The sequence below is a fragment of the Mustela lutreola genome, chromosome 3 (assembly GCF_030435805.1).
Source record: "Mustela lutreola isolate mMusLut2 chromosome 3, mMusLut2.pri, whole genome shotgun sequence".
Taxonomy (NCBI): Eukaryota; Metazoa; Chordata; class Mammalia; order Carnivora; family Mustelidae; genus Mustela; species Mustela lutreola.
In genome coordinates, this window is record NC_081292.1 from 63,181,291 (window position 1) to 63,202,969 (window position 21,679).

The following is a 21,679-nucleotide window of genomic DNA, read 5'->3' on the forward strand; positions in this document are numbered from 1 at the left end:
CCGCGCCCCTCAGCTGCGCTTGCTTTCCCGCAGACGCGCGGCGCGCTGTTGCCGGGGATGGCTCTGCGGCCACCAGGTGAAGCTGGACCCCAGGACAAGGTGTGCTACGCGCCCGAAAGGATCCAGCGCACCCCTCAACACCTGGACGCCTACTACATGCCTTTCCCGTCCTATGGCCACTATGGGAACATGCTAACCACTGCGGAGGAAGACTTCCAACCTTTCCCGCAGCTGGAGGCCGCAGTGTCTGCATCCCATGCTTTGCCCGCCTTTGCCTTCCGGCCGGCTCCTCCCTTGCTGAACTCCAGCCTGGCACTGCAGAGGGAGCCGCTCTACGATCTGCCCTGGTACAGCAAGCTGTCTCCGTGGTTCCCAGTCCCCCACCTCCCCAGAGAGGTGCCTCGCTTCAACAGCAGCCACGAGTATACAGGCGCCACCAGTGAAGACTTGGGACACATTAGTGGCCGAAGCGACAATGGGCAGTGTTGTGGACCTGAGATTTTAATTCCGCCGTCGGCTGCAAATGCTTCCTTGTTGCCGGAGGGGCTGAAGACGCCTCAGTTATTACACTACTCACCCAGCAAGCGGTCTGAGGAGGGTTCCAAACTCCCGAGCCAACCAGGAAAGTCGTCTCACCGTTACCACTTCACCCAGGAGGACCTGCACTTAGTTCTGTTCGGGGTCATTCCCAGCGTGGAGCACTCCGCCCCGCTGCACCATGCTATTTCCGGCTTCCTGGTCCCCACAGACAGCTCTGGTAAAGGTGGTCATATTGGGAGGGAGTCAGATTGGCTGGGAATACAGGTGGGAGCAGGAGTGGGAAAGGGGGGCATCAAGGTGGCTCTGAGACTGTCCCAAGTCTGGTGGCGAAGTGTACATATTTCCCATCAGAGTATGGAGCTTGGGGACACGTGGCTCATTTCTTGCCTAAATGCATGATTCCTAAGGTTTTTTTTAGCAGAAGCTGAGGGTCAGGAGACACATGCTTCACACAGTGGACTTGTCAGCTGGGATCAGATTCTACCAGGCTGAACCGGGTATCTCTGTGAGAGCCTCATGCAATTCCTACTTGGGAGTTCCAGCCTCCCCACCTAGCTTGCCCTTAGTCCCAGCATTATCTCCGATTCTCAAGTTATTTAAATTTGCAGAATGGGGTTAATTACATAACTTTGCAAGGGTTGTTCTCAGTCTCAAAGGAGAAATTTTATATGTAAAAGGAGCAGGAAAAACATAAAGGATAATGGTTAACCTCCAAGAAGTAGGGAGGGAAACACCTTATGAAAAATAAAATTTAACCCTTTTTTCTAGGATCCGATTCTCTCTGTCAAACTCTGGATAAAGACTCCCTTCAGCTACCAGAAGGTAGGCAGGGCTTCTTGCCTGGATTTCTGTCCCTGAAGGAATACAGTTTTCTCACTGGCTTTCCTACCTTGGCTTTCCGCTAGGTCTCTGCCTCAAGCAGACGACCTTCGGTGACCTGCGGCATTTTGGCGTGTTCTGCAGCAGCCTCATTGCTAAAGGAGTCAGGTTTGGGCCCTTTCAAGGTAAAGTGGTCAACGCCAGTGAAGTCAAGACGTATGGAGACAATTCTCTGATGTGGGAGGTAAATGAAATTATGCTTCTGGTAGGTCTACAAAGTGGAAACTGACACTGGTGGGAAACAGTGTGGGCTTCTGGCCCTCTGGGAGAATCCTAGCCTGGGAGAGGGCACACTCTTGCTGTCCAAGCTTTCCCAGCTGTCCATTTTACAAGATGAAGAGAAGGAAAGGCTGATGCTCATTCCACCAAGATACCTCTGCATGCATTCTTGGTGTTTTGTGGAAGAGTAGCAGTGGAATATACATTCAAAGAATTCGTATTTGTCTATATTTGTAGGCAACACCAGATGCTTTAGAGGTTATACACAGTGTGCTAAGAATAGGCCAAAGAGAATAAAAACACATTTTTAAATTTGTGATATCATTTGCCTGTGAAATTAGCTGTGGATTTTGGAAAAACTGATACTCTTGATTCTGTTTGGGACATGCTAGTAGGACTCCAGTTTGTCAATATATCCGATCCCTCCCCTTGACCTTGATTTTCTACTTCTAGGAATATGGTTTATTAAGGTAATCTGAAATTCGGAGTATGTGGAATATGTTAATCACAAAGTTGCTTATAATAACAAAACACTGGAGCTGGTGGAATTGCCCACAGCAGAGAAAGAATTAAAATATGGCTCTGCTAATATGCATGACAACTAGGTGGGGATAAAGCACAAAACTAATTGGTTGTCTTTAAGTTGGGAATTAAATGCAACCTTCTCTTGTTTCCCTTTTCTCTGCTTATGGAATTAACATACTCGCTATAGAAATGTGGAAATTAAGCAAGTGATGAGAGTAAGAATCTTTAAAAAATGCCACAGCAGGGGCTCCTGGGTGGCTTAGTCATTAGGTGTCTGCCTTCAGCTCAGGTCATGATCCCAGGGCCCTGGGAACGAGGCTGCATCAAGCAGGGAGCTCGGCAGGAAACCTGCTTCTCTCCCTCTCCCACTTCCCCTGCTTGTGTTCCCTGTCTCGCTGTGTCTCTCTATCAAATAAGTAAAATCTTTAAAAAAAAAAAAAAGAAAGAAAGAAAAGAAAGAATGTCACAGCACCTATAGAGTTATTCTTAAGCTAATAATTCTATTTGGGCTTAATACTAATAAATAATAAATATATTCAGTAGACTCATGTTTGAGATTTGGACTATAAATTTTTAGTAAGTAAGTTTACTTTATAGGGTGGGGGGAATACATTTTAAACTTTGTTTTTATTTTATTTAGATCTTTGAAGATGGTCATTTGAGCCACTTTATAGATGGCAAAGGAGGTGCAGGGAACTGGATGTCCTATGTCAACTGTGCCCGTTTCCCCAAGGAGCAGAACCTAGTTGCCGTGCAGTGTCAAGGGCAGATCTTTTATGAGAGCTGCAAGGAGATCTGCCCGAACCAAGAGCTTCTTGTGTGGTACGGAGACTGCTATGAAAAGTTTCTGGACATTCCTGTGAGCCTTCAAGTCACAGAACAGGGGAAGCAGGCGCCTGGGCCCTCTGAAGGTGAGTGCACACCTTTGCCTTTCCCAGTGAGGCTCTTCTGGTGGAAGGACTCGGCTCTTTTCTGAACATGAAACACCACACCCACCACCACCCCCTACCAATGACCTGTCTGCTAACCTGTGGAGCTCCTCCCCATCAGAGGCTAATGCTGCCCTGCCCGGGAGACTTAAGGGAGGGTGTCTCTAACCAGGGGGCACTACCCAGCTGGAGGAAAATGCCTTCATCTTTCCAAAGCTGCTGAAGCTACTTCTATTCACAAGGATACCTTTTCTTTTTCCCCCTTCACCTCCTTCCGGAGAAAAAAATAGAAGCAAAATAAATGGATGCAACCTCTTGCCTAGGTGAGCCAGTTTCTGGTTCGTTTCTGCTCAGACTGATACAGCCGATGACTCCCATCAACACTCTGTCCAGAGCAGGGCTTTCCAAATGGGGTTTGCAGCACCTTAATGTGGTGGGAAATCAATTTAGTGTTTTAGACCATCTTTAAAGGAAAAAATATAATAACGGAATTAGAATAAAGTAGAATAGAAATTGTCGATGCGAATCTAAAGTATGAGCAAGCATTGTTTTGGTGAAGTTTTTGTTTCAAATGGAGATGTGTGTGTGCTGAGTCTCAAATAGAAAATGTTTTTCTTACTGTGGATCTTAGGCGCCTTTGGGAAACATTGAGCTACACTCTTGCTCTCAAATTTTAATGTGGGTGTGAGAATCTGGGGATCTTGGAAAGATGCAGATTCTCAGTCAGGGCTGGGTCCTGAGATATCCCGCATTTCTATCAAGTTTCCAGGGGAGGCTGATGCGGTTGGCCCCTGGACAACGTGTGAGCAGCACGAACCTAGAGGACCAGAAACCCACTCCCTGGGAGTGAGCCTCTGGAATTTGCATTTTTAAAACGCTTTCTGACTGATTTTTGCATACACACAAAAGCTGAACCCCTGATCTAGTAGGTTATATGAGATAAATGCAAATTACTGTATGTGTGTAATACTACTGAAGCCCACCTTATGTTATAATAGATGTAATAAGTAACAAGTTAAAAAAGGAAAAGTGAATTGCTTTCATCACACACTACGTGATTGTATGCATGCAAATCTCCCTTGTAAACCGAGACCCTTCAGAGCAGGAAATAATTCTAAATACCTTAATATCCCCGACTCCTGGATATTGAATGAAAGCAGAAGACATTAGGACCAACACGGGAAACGCTGCTTAGGGATGAGATGGTGTTGGGCTGGGAGAGGGAAGGCAACCCAAGTTTGGGGAATAGTGAAGCCAAAGAAAAGACATGCTCACAGGGATTCGGAAGTGAGTGATGAACAGCCTCTTGTTTCAAAAGTCCAAATAGTGAGGGCTTGTCAGAACTGTTTTGGTAAACTATCTTCCTGCTACCCCCAACATGTGAATGGCAAAGGGATAAAGTCAGGGGGTGGTGGTGAGATTGTAGGACTCTCTGAAGTCTGTGGACCTCACAGTTGTTTCTTACTTAGCACCAAACCAAGTAACCTTTTTGGTCACTTCCAAAGTGTACTGTACTTGAGACAAAAGTGAAAAATGGATTTGAGAAACAAATCCATGCTTCATAACTCACAAACTACACTCAGCTATTACAGTGATCATGACTTTTGATTTCTCAAGAATACTCTTCCCGAAATTTGTCTTCAGAAAATAGTCCAGAAGGGAAACCTTTTGTCCCCAAGGATTTTTATTACGGCACCATCCCTATTAGTGAAAAATAGCAAACAACCTAAATACTCAATAGTGGAATAATTCTTTTTTTTTTTTTTTTTTTTTTTTTTTTTTTAAAGATTTTATTTATTTATTTGACAGACAGAGATCACAAGTAGGCAGAGAGGCAGGCAGAGAGAGGGAAGGGGGAAGCAGGCTCCCCGCTGAGCAGAGAGCCCGATGCGGGACTCGATCCCAGGACCCTGAGATCATGACCTGAGCCGAAGGCAGCGGCTTAACCCACTGAGCCACCCAGGCGCCCAATAGTGGAATAATTCTTACACAAATGATGGTATATGAACATATAGACTAATATGCAGAAATCAGAAATTCCCATCTGGTAACAAGGAATAGGGATGAAGGCTTAGAATAGTAAGCGGGGTTGAATAATACGTATTTGGGACAACGTATGGAAGGAACTTGGTAAACAATTTAATTCATTGGAAAGAATTATGGATGAATTCATTTGGTTTCTATTGTGAAGTGGTTTGGGATAAGTTTAAAAAAGGAAAGAAAAATGAAAATTTCTCTCTCCTCTCAAAAGAACTGTTTTCCTCAAAGGCTTTTGGCGAGGATTGGTGGGAACTTCGCCTTTTCAGGTCTTGAGTGGGAGGGAAGAGTCTGGACCCTATGTGGGCGGGTTATTTGAGTATGCAGGCCTGCAGAGTGTGTGTTTTGGGGGATGGAGGTGTGGAATGTGAAGAGGGCTCTTAATTGTTACGAAACTCTGAACTGTGTGTGGTGGGGCAGGAAGCATCATTGTCAATATTGGGAAACCCCTCAGCTAAAAAGAGGAGTTGACCGAGGTGGGACATGGGGTGGGGAGGGAAAGAAAGAAGAAAAGGGAACAGGGTAAAATCATTAGGTTAAGTAAAATTTCCAAAGACTTGAGCAGAAAATGTAGGCAGCGGAGCCCTAATTAGGAAGGATGGCTTGTCCTTTTTTTGCCTAAGCGGTTCTTCTGCACACTCAATATTGAAGCATGATTCTGAATTTTGCTGTGCTTTAGTGCTTTGAATTGTAATATTACTGATCCCTATCTTGTAGACCCTATCTTCTTCCCACTGCTGGAACAGGAAGGCCCGGTATTTTTGACCAATGAAAATGCTGGCTCTGATCTAAAACCATCCCAGCAAGGGAATTCTGAGCGGATTAGCACCTCAATGAAAGTGATAGACATCCCAGGCAATGGATAGTCCTGGGGTTGGCCGTTGCCTTCCTGGTTATTTACTTAATGAATGGTTTATTTCCTTAGCCACCTGTTAAACGTGCCTGGGATGTAGTTATCAACTAACAAAGCCCCTGATGGATAGCTTCCCTGCAGACCCGGTGCTAAGAAGATTTCCATCTACAGACTCCTGCATATACTTACTGCTGGCTCTTCTCTCCCTCCCTGGGGCCAGACAATGGGGTCTCGATGATGCATTCACAGTCAAAGCCACTTGATCCTCTGGAATCCAGAGTGTCCTCTGCAGGGATGCTTTTGTAGGTGGCCCCAGAACTCTCCCCTCCCCCAACAATAGACACCCCTGGACCTGGGGCCTCCCTTGCTAGAGTCGGCTGAACCCTCTCTAACCTCTCTCCCCCTCCCTCCTCCATGGATAAAAACAGATTTACCTTTCTGGGTATTAAGTCTATCACTCAGCGATAGTATCACTCATATTGGTAAGAGCTCAATAAGTGATAGGATTAAATTAATCATCATGATAACCCTTTGAATACAAGAGAAGGCAAGATAATGGTCATCCTTACTCCCTGCATTTTGGTTCTTGCTCTGGAATCCTTTCCAGAAGTTCAGGGAGGCAAATGGCAAGCTAAACAGGTACCTAAGACTTTGTGAATGGGGCCAATGGGAACAGCCCTTGTGAAGTCTAGGAAGTAAGCTGTTGGTGTCCATCATTGTCTGGTCGCCATTGACCAACGTGAACTGCCCTGAACTTAGAGCTTAACCTGATCTGAAAGGGACACAGTATGTATGTTTGGTATGTTAACCTAACCTCCCAACACATGCCAGTCCAGTCAAGAGTCTGTTTAAGAACTGTAGGGTTGATGGGGTGCCTGGGTGGCTCAGTCGTTAAGCATCTGCCTTGAGTTCAGGTCATGATCCCAGAGTTCTGGGATTGAGCCCCGCATTGTGCTCCCTGCTCAGTGGGAAGCCTGCTTCTCCCTCTCCCACTCTCCCTGCTTGTGTTCCTTCTTTCTCTGCCAAATAAATAAAATATTTTTTTAAAAAAGAAGAGAAGAACTGTAGGGTTGGGTGGGGCACCTGGATGGCTCAGTCTGTTAAGTGGGTTCAGTGTCTGCCTTCTAAGCATCTGCTCAGGTCATCTCAGGGTCCTCATATTGATCCAGCTTCACTGGGCTCCCTGCTTCTCCCTCTCCCCCTGCTTATGCGCTTGCTCTCCTCTCTCTCTCTCTCTCTCTCTCTCTCTTCCTCCTCTCAAATAAATAAATCTTAAAAAAAGAAAAAAAAAGGAACTGTAAGGTTGAAGTGCTCTTAAATAGGGCTGGAGGCAGGGCTTCAGCAGATACATTTCATTAAACAAAAGGGAAGGAGAACCTACAAATTGAGAGATTGAACAAACATAGCAAACCATAGACAACAAAAAGACTTGGAATCCGAAATTGAACTTATTGGAAAATAATTAAACTTGTGTGTACACATGTATTTCTTTAAGGAGTAAGAGTTAATTGCTTAGGTATAACAATATGGTTACTACTTTTTAAAAAAGTATTATCTTTAATAGATTGCAGTTTGAGGTATTTATGAACCAAAATGATTATTAGTGTTGAAATAGTCATGGAGGCAAGTGATATAAATGAAAGCGAAATTAGCTCTGAGTTGGACATTGTGAAAGCTCGGTGTTGAGCCCATTAGGGTTTATTATTCCATTATTTTTACTTTAGCATATGTTTAAAATTGTCATGAAAGTTTAAAAAAATCCTTTGGGAGGAAGTTAAAAATGAGGGATGGGAACTCACTAAGCCACAGGCCCTTATTCCTAACCCTGTGTTTGACAGAGGCTGCAGAAGGCTACAGATGTGAAAGATGTGGGAAAGTATTTACCTACAAATATTATAGAGATAAGCATCTAAAGTACACCCCCTGTGTGGACAAGGGTGACAGGAAATTCCCCTGCAATCTCTGCAAACGATCCTTTGAGAAGCGGGACCGGCTCCGCATCCATGTCCTTCACGTCCATGAGAAGCACCGGCCTCACAAGGTAAGAAGGTGGGTGGGGAATGACAGGCGGCCCATGACTCCCTTGGCTTCCGTGCTCCTTCCTCAAACCCCTGAGTCCATACCGAGGGTCCCCTAGGTCTGAGCTGCTAGGACACAGTGCCCGATGACACAGGGTCTGTGAGGGAACGGTGCCTTGAAGGGCAGATGCGAGCTGGAGCCATGACAGAGTGCTGGGGACAGATGCACAGGTAGAGAGGGGCACAGAGCAAGGGGGTGGTCTTGAGATGAGTCCAGAAGGACAACGGGTGTCTGATTCATATGCAGGGCAGGGTTGGTCGGGGATGGGAGAGGGTCGAGGCATTCCAGGTGGGAAGGAGCCTATACATGCTTTTAGGTAACTGTATTGTGTTCCATTATCTGTGCAGGCATATTGACAATTATAGACAAACATGAAGCATGGGCATGGCCAGGGAATGGAAGGCCTTTGTGGCACACCGAGGATTTTGTCAGGAAGAAAAGCAACAAAGGCAATAGGGAGCCATTTTCTGCCATTCCAGATAGCTGGTCACGCTGCCAGGCTTGGTGCAAAAAAAGTACAAGTGACCGTTGGGCTTACCTAGAAGAAAGGATGGGACCTGGGTGCAGACAGATACGGGTTTGACTCCCGGACCTGTCAGGACTAGCTGATGAGGTTACCGCCTGAGTGACTCCAGAGTCCCAGTCTTTTTCTTTAGAAAACTGAGAGCGGTTTTCATAAAATAGCCCTTTTGCACCCCCTCCCATTCACAGCTACGCTTCCAGAAAAATCCCAAACAATCATGGCATTATTTATTCCTGTAAAGTTTGAGTATCTTTACAATAATCTAAGAATTCCTTTTTGCTCATTAAAAGACATGTAATACAATTAGTTTTTTTTTTTTTAAGTTTATTTATTTATTTGACCACAAGTCAGCAGAGAGGCAGGCAGAGAAAGATAGGGGGAAGCAGGCTCCCTGCTCAGCAGAAAACCCGACATAGGGCTCAATCCCAGGACCCTGAGATCATGAGCTGAGCTGAAGGCAGAGGCTTAACCCACCAAGACAGTCAGTTGCCCCTACAATTAGTTTTTAACAGCCCCTTGGTGGTCTAGATCTATGAAGATATCCGCAACACCCCAGACTCCTCCAAATCCCACTTCCCACAGAAAAGCACATACTTAACCAGAATTCTATGAACATTTGAAGTATTAAGACAGTGAAATTATTTCTCACCCATGGATAGGAAAAAGAGGAAAAGTTACATTCCAGTATTCTGACAGTAAAAAGTGAGATAACCCTGTGTTCATCAACACAAGTGGTTGTAAAAAATTATGGTTTGCTTATTAAGCCAAACAAGTTGCAGAATATGGATAGAGTGATACCATTTGAAATGGTTTATTATGGAGGCCACACATGATATGCTCACACACAAATGGAAAAACACCAAGTGATGCCTCCAACCGCTGTCATTTTGGGAATAGGATTAAGAACAAAGTCAAGAGAGCACCTGGGTGGCTCAGAGCATTAAGCCTCTGCCTTCAGCTCCCGTCATGGTCTCCAGGTCCTGGGATCGAGTCCCGAGTTGGGCTCTATGCTCAGCAGGGAGCCTGCTTCCCCCTCTCTCTCTGCCTGCCTCTCTGCCTACTTGTGATCATCTCTCTCTGTGTGTGTTAAATAAAATCTTAAAAAAAAAGTCAAGAGCAGTTTTCCCTTTCACTCAATCAACATTTAGTTTTTTATTTCCAGTTTGTACTTTTTAACATGAGAAGAGAATATATGCTTGGTAATTAGAATTTGGAGAGAACCCGGCAAGCCACCTGATAGGCCATGCCCCACATGAAGACATTTAAGGTGTAATTTTTCTTCGATGTGTTTATGTGAACATGCACATATTTTTAATACACTTGGGGTTACGATGAGGCTGCTTTTCTGACTTAACACCAAATCATAAGTAATTTATAAACTTAGGAATGACTGCATCAGCGCGTGATATGGATGGGCCTTCACTTATGTAACCGATCGCCCGACGTGCAGATTTCTCCCCAGTGTGTCTGCAGTGAACGATATTCCATAGAAATCATCACAATTTTCCACTTTTGATGACTTCCTTGGGATAGATTCCTAGAAGTAGAAAAACTGGGTCATAGACTGTGTATAATTTGAAGGCTCGAATGGAGAGCTGAACAGCTTTCTGGGGAAGATGTGGGTTTATAATGCAGACGATGAGCCTTCCTGTGAAGGAGGCAACACGGGGTCTCTTACCGACCGTTGTCCTTCCATGCTGCCATTTTGGTGGATGAAATAGTATTTTGCTTTTATGTGCATCTTAATTGATAACATGGATTAAACGTTTGCACTATATTTTATCGGCTCTCTGTATTTGTCCTGTGATCTGTCCACATGTGTCCTTGGAAAATAGGTCTATTGCTACGTGCTTTTGTAATACTATTTTTCAAGCCATAGTTTATCAGTTCTAGGTTTTTATGTTTCTGAAGTGTATGTTTTCAGAAACCGACTGTGTTTAACAAGGGGTGGTATGCCTAATTTTCATTGGCAGCGTTTTCCTTTCCAGTTAGCACAGCAAGTGATCCTAACCTGAGGGGATGTGCGCCGCTGGGATATTTGTCAGACTTGCTGCAGCTAGATCAAAGGGTGTTGGTTAAGAAAGTAGAAGCTGGGGACGCCTGGGTGGCTCAGTTGGTTAAGCAGCTGCCTTCGGCTCAGGTCATGATCCCAGCGTCCTGGGATCGAGTCCCACATCGGGCTCCTTGCTCCACGGGGAGCCTGCTTCTCCCTCTGACTCTGCCTTCCACTCTGCCTGTGCTCGCTCTCACTCTCTCTCTGACAAATAAATAAATAAAATCTTTAAAAAAAAAAAAAAAAAAAAGAACTGTTTTAAAAAAAAAAAAAAAAAAAAAAAGAAAGTAGAAGCTGAAGGGCATCTTGAAGGTTATCAGAGCTCCATCAGGATATTTCTGCTAGGGGCGCCTGGGTGGCTCAGTGGGTTAAGCCGCTTGGCTCAGGTCATGGTCTCAGGGTCCTGGGATCGAGCCCGGCATCGGGCTCTCCGCTCAGCAGGGAGCCTGCTTCCTCCTCTCTCTGCCTGCCTCTCTGCTTGCTTGTGATCTCTCTCTGTCAAATAAATAAATAAAATCTTAAAAAAAAAAAAAAAGATATTTCTGCTAAAATGTTGGCCGGGTCCTTCGCTTAAACTCTGGAGACAGTGGTGGTCTTGGGTAGGGGTTTGAGGGGAGAAGCTGTACTCAGCTGCTGCCATCTTTGAAACTGGGGGACCGTAGACCAGGCTGTCCGTAGATGACAGGGATGACAAGGAAGGCATGGAAGCTGGGAAGAGGGAAGCAAGGAGCCCGTTTTATGGTAGGATGGGGGAATAATTGTTTTATTTATTTTTTTTAAGGGTTTGTTTTGTTTGGTTTTGACAGTGAGAGAGACAGAGAGTGAATACAAGCAGGGGGAATGGGAGGGGGAGAAACAGGTTTTCTTCTAAGCAGAGAGCTCAATGCGGGGCTCAGTCCCAGGATCCTGAGCCAGAGACAGACGCTTAATGACTGAGCCACCCAGGCATCCCAAGAATAATCATTTTAAACTGGCAATTCAAGAGGACGAGTCCCATGGCCTTTGTGTTCTGGAGAGTTCTTTAGTGATCTCTTTGCAAACTCTCTCTGAGTGGTCTTGTCTTTTATCATGACTCCGCGGGAGATGGCAGGTGGGGGGGTGGCGTTGGTTAGACATCTGGGTGGCTTGGTCGCTCAGGTGTCATGATCTCAAGGTTCTGGGATGGAGCCCCACATCGAACTCCCTGGTTAGCGGGGAGTCTGCTTCTCCCTTTGACTCTCCCTCTGTTCTCTCTCTGTCTCAAATAAATAAGTAAAACCTTTCAAATATATATATCATGACTATAAATGGCATTTCACATGGGTATGGACCTCTATCCAAGAATTCTGTCCTGAGCTCGTGTAGCGTTTGTCTAGTTGCATTCTGAGTATCTCAAGTGGAGTTTCTCATGGTACCTCTGTTTCTTATTTTTACTGCCAAACATTTTTTATGCTCTTTTAGTTTTCTTCATTTTACACTAAGTTTGGTAGTTAGCTTTTAAGGTGGTGAAATATATTTAATTTGCAGAAACTCAAAACAAAATGTTTAAATTGAAGAAATTAAGGGGGAGGTTCTCCAATGAAGCAGACATGCAGAAACTAAGATAAATCATTAAACAAAAAAACAAAAACATTAAGTTTCTTCATGAAAGAGAAAAGGATTGATTGACAAAAATGTCAGAAGATGGTGGGTGTATAACCAGCAGTGGAAAGCCCTGTATTCCAGCCCTGTTTCCAGCATTTATTTATTTAATTTTTTAAAAAGATTTTATTTATTTATTTGACAGAGAGAGAGATCACAAGTAGGCAGAGAGGCAGACAGAGAGAGAGAGAGGGATGCAGGCCCCCTGTTGAGCAGAGAGCCCAATGCAGGATTCGATTCCAGGACCCCGGGATCATGACCTGAGCTGAAGGCAGAGGCTTTAACCCACTGAGCGACCCAGGCGCCCCTGTTTCCAGCATTTACAACTTAAATTGTACCTGCCTCCTTTTCAGATGACTGGTCAAGCAAAATTAGTGAAGACCACAAAAATGTCAGAGGAAATCCCTGTAGTTCATAACAATAAGTCCCAAAAATTTATCCAGGAATTTAGAAATGTCAGTCTTCTCCAACCTGAAATTCCTGACCAATGGAGAGAAGCATATTTTTCCAAAAATCATTGTTTCTTATATTCCATCAATTGCTCAAAATTATGCCAGACTTTTAACTTTCTTTGTATTTGGTTTTGACTTCTAAGCTTTTTGTTTTCGCTAGGATTTCTAATTCCAAGTGGAAGATGTAGTTTCCTAATTGCGTAATGATACTGACATTCTCGCTGAAAGCGTTCTGCAGGGAAACTTATATTGGAACCTGTTGCCTTCTAGGCCTGTGAACTGCCAACTTTGGACAGCTGTCATCACCTTCCTAAGTTAGTTCCAATGTTTTTTTTTTTTTTTTTTTTCACTCTTCCTCTTTCTTGATTTCCTTTTTATAATACTGGGGTATATCTTCAAATAATTGTTTTTAAAGTTACATACTGAAAAAATTTTGAGTCTTTTCTTTCTTTTCCGTGGGCTGCATGCTCAGCGTGAAGCCCAGGGCAGGGCTTGAACTTAAAACCCTGAGATCAAGACCTGAGCTGAGAGCAAGAGTCAGACACTTAACTGATTGAGCCGCACAGACACCCCTTCTTTTTTTTTTTTTTTTTTTTTTTTAAGATTTTATTTATTTATTAGAAATCACAAGTAGGCAGAGAGGCAGGCAGAGAGAGAGAGAGAGAGAGAGAAGCAGACTCCCCGCTGAGCAGAAAGCCCGATGTGGGGCTTGATCCCAGAACCCTGGGATCATGATCTGAGCCGAAGGCAGAGGCTTTAACCCACTGAGCCACCCAGGCGCCCCCAGACACCCCTTCTTTGAGGATGTTTTACTTGCATATGTTTTTGATAGTTTGACTAGATACAAAGTTTCAGATAGAAAACTTTTCAAAAACCTTCAAGGCATCTTTTTATTTTCTCTCATCATTTGATGGCAACTTGTTTCTTATCTGTTTATAAGTAACTGGTTTTCTTCTTTGTGGAAATTGTTCTTTATCTTTGGAATTCTGAAGCTTTAACAGAACATGTCAGGTTGGATGTCTTTTCCCTTTTTTTCCTGTTTTGTAAACAGTACAAAGTACTGTTTCCGTTTGAAGGCACAAGTCCTAAACTGACAGGAATTTTATTGTTCATTCTTCGGTTATTATCTGTCTTCTAGAACTTTGTTCTCTCCTGGAACTCTTTTTGGCCAGATAATCAGGTTGAATCTACCTCTCTGTGCTTAACTTTTAATTTTTTTTGGCCTCATTCTCAGAAAGTCAGTCCCTATCTTATTTTTTACATCATGTATTTATTTATTTATTTATTTATTTTTTTTTTTTAAAGATTTTATTTATTTATTTGACAGGCAGAGATCACAAGTAGGCAGAGAGGCAGGCAGAGAGAGAGGAAGAAGCAAGCTCCCTGATGAGCAGAGAGCCCGATGTGGGGCTCGATCCCAGGACCCTGGGACCATGACCTGAGCCGAAGGCAGTGGCTTTAACCCACTGAGCCACCTAGGCGCCCCTACATCATGTATTTAGACTTGAGATTTTATCTGTTCTTTTTGCAGTATTAACTAAAGCATCTGACCAGAACCCATACTTCCAGAATCGTCAGCGTAGCCCTGGGTAGTCTTTCTACTGCCCTAATTAGGCCCGTCAGCCTGAGTTCTATAACCTCTGCCTACAGCCATACATTGGATAAATAAAATATTTCACCTATTACTCCCAGATAAACACAATGGTAAAACGAAGATGTGATATTAACTGTGTGTTTCTTTTACACCTTAGTGTTCTACGTGTGGGAAATGTTTCTCTCAGTCTTCCAGCCTGAACAAACATACGAGAGTCCACTCTGGAGACAGACCATACCAGTGTGTTTATTGTACAAAGGTAAATGGAACCTCCTTCCAAGGGATCTACCTTGAGCCCTGTTTGGATGTTCATGGATAAGAACTTGAAGCATAAAGCCTAGCTTATAAGGAGTTCTTGGTTAGTCCATTATCAGTCCCATCCCATTGCCACCCCTAAAAAAAGCTTCAGTTTGCTTAAGATGGTCAGATACGGCCTCCTATTACCAAATTGGTATTTAAGACATGTGTCATGAAATATACCCCCGAGGTCACTGGCATGGCTCAGTCTGTAAAGCATGAAACTCAGTCTCAGAGTTGGGAAGTTCAAGCCCCCCATTGGATGTAGAGAGTACTTAAATAAACAAACAAACAAATTTTTATTTTATTTTTTAAGATTTTATTTATTTATTTGACAGACAGAGATCGCAAATAGGGAGAGAAGGAGGCAGAGAGAGAGGAGGAAACCGGCTCGCTGCTGAGCAGAGGGCCCAATGCGGGGCACGATCCCAGGACCCTGGGATCATGACCTGAGCTGTAGGCAGAGGCTTAACCCACTGAGCCACCCAGGTGCCCCGAACAAAATTAAAAAAAAAAAAAAAACACCCCTAATTTATAGGGAGACCTAATGATGGCAGACATGATTACAAAGTATATAAGAGCACAGGCTCTCCATGTCTCCACGTTCTAGACCAACATTGCCCAGCTGGAGTCTAATGTACATTATACAGAATACTGAGTGATAAAAATGAAGAGACAATTAAGTGGTTAGGGGTTTCTGGAATAGAACTGTAGTTTGACCAGGCTTTAGAAATCTTACCAAAATACCTCGTCTTTTTATTTTTTTCCTTTATTTATTTGACACAGAGAGAGATCACAAGTAGGCAGAGAGGCAGGCAGAAAGAGAGGGAGAAACAGGCTCCCTGCCAAGCAGAGAGCCCAACGTGGGGCTCGATCCCGGGACCCTGAGACCATGACCTGAGCTGAAGGCAGAGGCTTAACCCTCTGAGCCACCCAGGCGCCCCACTTCATGTCTTATTTTGAGGATAAGCATCTGAACTGTCCAGTGCTTAGTTAGCCATTAACCGTATATGGCTCTTTAATAAGAATGAAATGAAATGGAAAATTCTGTAGTTTGGTTTCATCCTCCACATGTGGCTAGTGACCACCAAGCTGGATAGCATGGACATAGAATGTTTCCATCTCTGCAGAAAGCCCCTGTTTGACAGCACTGGAATAGACTGACCCTATCGTCCGGTTACTTAAATTTTTTATGATAAAGCCATAAAAGAAATGCAGGCCATATTAGGGGGACATCTAAGCCTCCCAAAGAAGCATAAAAGATTGAGTGTACCAGGCTTAGGGAAACAATACTGCTGAAGAAATTGCATGTCAATAGAATGGAAATAATCAACAGAGAAAAATGAGGCTGAGACCCGAGTCGACCAGATGGAACCAGCAGAGTGAAGGAGGTGACCGTGAATTAGTGTGAAAAAGGCAGGCTATCCTGGAGGATACATGCTGTCTAGCAGGATATTCAGAGCAAGGTCAAAATAGCCCCATAACACATCCTGTTTCTGGAGTTCTTACTCTGATCCCCACCTTGGACTTGTAGCTCTGCTGGGGTTGAGAGATGCTCTGAAGGGGAACTAAATCCACTTAGGACATGAACGAGTTATTTGGCATCCCGGGTTAGTCTCCAGTTACTTAAGCGGATGAAGACTGACATGTTCCAAACAAGTGTGGCTTGTGCACCTTCCTAGGTAGTGACCCAAGTCCAGACCCCTCAGAGTGTGGTGCTTCTCCCTCCAAATCTGAAGCCACCAGTTCCACCTGGTGTTTTCTGTCAGTGGACCCCCAAATGGAGTCATTATATCTCTAATATACTGCCTGAAGGTGACAAAGGTCAAAGCATAGTACTGAAATGAATGAGGAGAAAGGTTATAAATCGGGGAGAGAACAGAAGTGGCCAAGAAAAAATGTAAAAACAGCAAAGTACTAGTGTTACAGCCATTCTGGAAAAGTTCGGCAGTTGCACTAAAAATGAAACTTCTTAACTGCCATACAACCCAGCCGTTGTCCTCCTGGGCATTACCCCAGAAGTGAAGGCTTTACCTGTACACAAATGCTTGTCGCAGCTTTATTCTTGAGAACCCAGACCAGAAACAACCCAGACGTCCTTCAAGGGGTAAGTGATTGAACAGCCCGGGGCCCACCCTCACCAGGGAGTACTTCTCAACAATTAAACAGGCCTGGACTGGGAGCACCTGGGGGCTCAGTCAGTTAAGCCCCGCCTTAGGCTCTGGTCGTGATTCCAGGGTCCTAGGATCGAACCCCGCATTGGGTTCCCTGTTCAGCGGGAAGCCTGCTTCTCCCTCTCCCACTCTCCCTGCGCATTCTCGCTCACTCTCACTCTCGGTCTCAAATAAATAAAGAAAACCTTTATAAAAGGGGAGGGGAGACTTGGATCCATGGAGACCTCCATGGATCTCCAGAGAATTATGCTGAGTGAGAAGAGTCAATCCCAAACGTAGTATTCTTGAAGGGGTGAAGCAGTAGAAATGGAGAACAAATAAGTGACAGCCATAGCTTAAGAAAAAAGTGGGAGGTGGGTTGGGGGGAGATCTGTATGGCTCTAAAAGGGCAACCTGAGGGCGCTTGTTGGCTCAGTGGGTTAAGCCACTGCCTTCGGCTGGGATCATAATCTCAGGGTCCTGGGATCGAGCCCCGCATCAGGTTCTTTGCTCAGCAGGGCACCTGCTTCCTTCTCTCTCTTCCTGCCTCTCTGCCTGCTTGTGATCTCTGTCAAGTAAATAAATAAAATCTTTAAAAAATAATAATAAAATTAAAAAAATAAAAGGGCAACCTGAGGTGTTGTTTGACAAATGGCCCACATCCGCATCCTGGCTATGACACTGTACTATAGTCGTGTTAAGAGGCAAGCACTCAGGGACACTCCGTAAAGGGTACACAGAATCTCCAATAATAAAGTTTCAAGTTTTTGCTTGTTTTTTAGGGAGGCAGCATGTGTGAGCCAGGTGGAGGGGTAGATTGAAGAACAGAGAACCCCAAGCAGGCTCCACGCCCTGTGCAGAGCCTGACGTGGGACTCACTCCCACCATCCTGAGATCATGACCTGAGCCAAAATCAAGAGTCGGATGCTTCACCAACTGAGCCACCCAGGTGTCTCTCAGAAAGTTTAAGTTTAAAAAAAAAAGAGAGAAAGGAACCAGAGCTCCCGGCTGGCTCAGTCAGTGGAGCATGCAACTCTTGATCTTGGAGTTGTAAGTTCAGGTCGTGTATAGGGTAGAAAGATTTACCTAAAAAAAAAAAAAATCATAGAGGGGCGCCTGGGTGGCTCAGTGGGTTAAAGCCTCTGCCTTCGGCTCAGGTCATGATCCCAGGGTCCTGGGATTGAGCCCCATGTAGGACTCTGCTCAGCAGGGAGCCTGCTTCTCTCTCTCTCTCTCTCTCTCTACCTGCCTCTCTGCCTACTTGTGGCCTCTGTCTGTCAAATAAATAAATAAATAAAAATCTTTTTTAAAAAATCGTAGAAAGGAAAAAAATCAGTAAGATGCTGATAGATGCAGAGACCTTGGCCAAGAGTAGCTACTCCCCTAATGCAAGTTCTCTTGGAGTGTGGTCCTAGATCCACCTACGCTGGGATTTCTGGTTGAAATGGAGGCTCCTGAGGGTCAAGCCCTTTTTCATGAAGGCGGCTACTGTTGACCAGACGTGCTGCTCTGTAGCCTGAAAACCCAGATTCATCTGTCAGAGAACTAAGGCTCGGTAATGGTGAACTTAAGCCCTTGGTCTAGTTGGCTGTCTCGGTGAAGGAAGTTTACCTTTTCTTCTGCTTTTCATTCTCTGCAGAGATTCACAGCCTCCAGCATCCTCCGCACACACATCAGGCAGCACTCCGGGGAAAAGCCCTTCAAGTGCAAGTACTGTGGTAAATCCTTTGCATCGCACGCTGCCCATGATAGCCACGTGCGACGGTCGCACAAGGAGGATGAGGGCTGCTCTTGCGGCATCTGTGGAAAAACCTTCCCAGATCAAGAAGCATTCTACTCCCACGTGAAGCTCCATGAAGGCTACTAGCCCTCAGAGTACGGGGACCACGGAAAACCACAGGCTAAGATCTGGTCTGGGTTTTCCTTGCTTTGGGGGTGTGTCGTAGGGGCAGAGGGTAACTACATGGAGATGAGAAACAGAAAAGTGGAAATTATCAAATTGATTTTTGCCAGCTTGCACAGAAATGTGTTTCACAGGAATGGAGTTTTGGTGAATTTATCTAGAGATAGTATGAGCTGGCTATTAATATTGAGCTTCCGGGTCTGGAAACTCCAGACAAACCCTGAGAGAGGGACTATATTTTACTTTGGGCACTGAGAGTAGAGTTTGATTTTGTGATGAAAAAGACCTTTTCTCTACTTGTGGCCTTGGGTCCCCGGTTGTAATATGGTTGTAGCTGTTACCTGGTCTATTCTTCATAGAATAAATTCTTTTTTTTTTTTTTTTTCATAGAATAAATTCTTTAAAAATTCATTCAACCCTGAGCTTCATTAGTCTTGTAACTAAGTGTTCAGACATAAATTAATCTCCCATCTTTCTTGGATTGATTTTCAACCCCTAGTATCCACTCCTCCCCCATCGCGTGATAGTCGCCTGTTAATTTGTTCAGCACTGTACAGAATTACTCCTAGGACACAGAAGCTACTTATTCACCTCATCTTGAGCTTTGTAATTGGGGAAGAAAAATTATTATTACCAAACAAAGAAAGGCTTAAAAATTGTAGTCGACTAAAAAATAAATGTGTTTTTGTCTTGCTCTAGTTTCAAACCCAAATTCATTCAGAGAGACAAGTAGAATCTTCTCAGGTCTGATTATCCCGTTCATACTAGTATTTAGAACGTCAAAAATGGAGGTCCACTGAAGAGAAAAATGTGCCAAATCCATTATCAGGGGGCTGATGCAAACCTTGGGGGATATCTGTGCTAACATGCCTGAGAGAAACTCATCTCATGTGCGTAACAGTAGCCGAAGTTTGTAAATGAGCATGAGCCCTGGGAGATGGACCCTTGCGCTGGCCATCTGCAGAGATGGAAATCAAGGCTTAAGAGTCAGGAAGTGATGCAGCCTTCACCTCCAAGGGACAAAGCCAGGTCTGCCCACTCCACCACCCGGCTTCCTAACGAACAAACCAGTATGCTCAACTATGAATCCTGGTAAGGACATGGCCCTTTTCTATCAGTTATCCCGATATCAAAGCAAACAATGACCTACTTTTAAATATTCACATGGGACATTTAAGACCAGAATGGGTGTTCCATGGTGAGCCTAACTTCTAAGCTATTATGTCCCATGCCTAGCCATGGTGATATTGACTGCTTAGGAGTTTTCTTCACCCTTTATCCATGGTCCATGGCTTTCAAAGTGGAGCAAATTCAATATGGAACAGATGACCCATCCAGAGGGAGGCTCCCAGCTGTAGCAGAGTCCTTTGAGAAAGAGCCATAGTGCAGGTGGAAAGGCAGTGACAGATTTTCCTCTGGGGACTCCTCTGCTGCGTTGACCAGGGCTGAGTAATTTATCCTAATGGGAATGTGCCCTGTTGTTTTAGGACTGTTTTAGTTCATGTTAATTAAGTCAGAACAATGGTCTTTTGAAAAAATCCGGGCTCATCCTGTAATTAGGCAGCCTTTGACTGCTAGTTCATTCTACAGTCAAACAGGAAAGCAAGACATCAGGAACTCGTGTGATGCCGATTTTTTCACTAGTTGAATCCTTCGAAATAAGTACTTTGTTCTTCCAACTAACATAGTAGCAAAGGAAGGTAATAATGGTTTGGTTTTGTTTGGGGTTTTGTTTTTGTTTTTTGCCCTTTTTCTAACAGTCACTCCAAAATGCCCGCATGCCAAATAGCACTTAACGTGGACCAAGCAGGCCGCAAGGTTTGGATCATCCTGATCAGATTCCAGAGCTCAATTTTTGGTTTGGAAAATGGAGTCAATTTACAGCATCCTTCTTTAGTAATTCCCTTAAGGTCTCTTGTGTTTATTGAAAACATGTATCTCATCTTTTTTTTTTTTTTTTTTTTTTTCTTAAAGTAAGCTTTACACCCAATATGGTGGTTAAACTCAAGACCTTAAGATCAAGAATCACATGCTCTGGGGCACCTGGGTAGCTCGGTGGGTTAAAGCCTCTGCCTTGGGCTGAGGTCATGATCCCAGGGTCCCGGGATAGAGCTCTCTGCTCACCGGGAGCCTGCTTCCACCTCTCTGCCTGCCTCTCTGCCTACTTGTGATCTCTGCCTGTCAAATAAATAAATAAATAAATAAACTCTTTAAAAAAAAAAAAAAATCACATGCTCTACTGACTGAGTCAGTCAGATGCTCCTTAAATATATTTTAAAAATTCTTAAAGATAATTTGAGTCACTTATAACAATAATTTTAAAAAGACTAAGGCAGTCAATTTAGAAGACTAACCATTACATAAAAGTAGGGTGAAATTAAAGCTCTGGGCTGATACAATTACACTGGCTGGACATTGCTCGAACATAACACCTACAATACGGATTTTGGAGTTGGACAAACTTGTTTTGTCTGCCATTTCCTCATTTGCAAATGTTGGGGAAGTCATTTCATGTCTGAGATTTTTAACATTCTCATCCGTGAAATAATGTTATCATTATGTTGTAGGGTGTGATGAGGATTAACTAAAAATGAGATGACCTCCATTCTGGGTGATACTTCAGACAGCCATTTCCTTTCTCTTGTCAGTCACTCGAAGAGAGAATTACGTCGGTTTTATTGTTGCTATCTATCCTCTCAGGGTTCTCAAGAAGTGTGATTCCTGTATCAGCAGTGTCAATATCACCTGGGGACTTGTTAGGAAGGTGACTTCTCCGGCTCTACCCAGTATCTCCTGAATTAGATTCTGGGGGGAGGGGCCTACAATCCATATTAAAGTTTGAGAAATGTGGCTGTATTGGATTTCTCTAACTAGGCCCTACAGCGTAGCAATGGGTGAAACTGAGTAAGTAGCTGGGTGACTGGGAAAAATTCCAAAAGCTGTCTGTTAGAAAGAACCATTAGAATGCAGACTACAGGCACACTAGAGCTCTTCCTTGGAACAATGGATATCAACAGAACACA

General features: G+C 44.1%; 1 protein-coding gene across 1 annotated transcript; it reads left to right on the plus strand.

Moving 5' to 3' along the window:
* Positions 1–39: 39 nt before the first annotated feature.
* Positions 40–18,620, plus strand: PRDM14 (PR/SET domain 14). The gene is made up of 7 exons (XM_059168920.1): positions 40–757; positions 1,309–1,362; positions 1,446–1,603; positions 2,804–3,074; positions 7,821–8,023; positions 14,461–14,562; positions 18,393–18,620. Exons 1-7 carry the CDS (start codon positions 58–60, stop codon positions 18,618–18,620), a joined length of 1,716 nt encoding a protein of 571 aa, XP_059024903.1. The 5' UTR covers positions 40–57.
* The last annotated feature ends 3,059 nt before the right edge of the window (positions 18,621–21,679 follow it).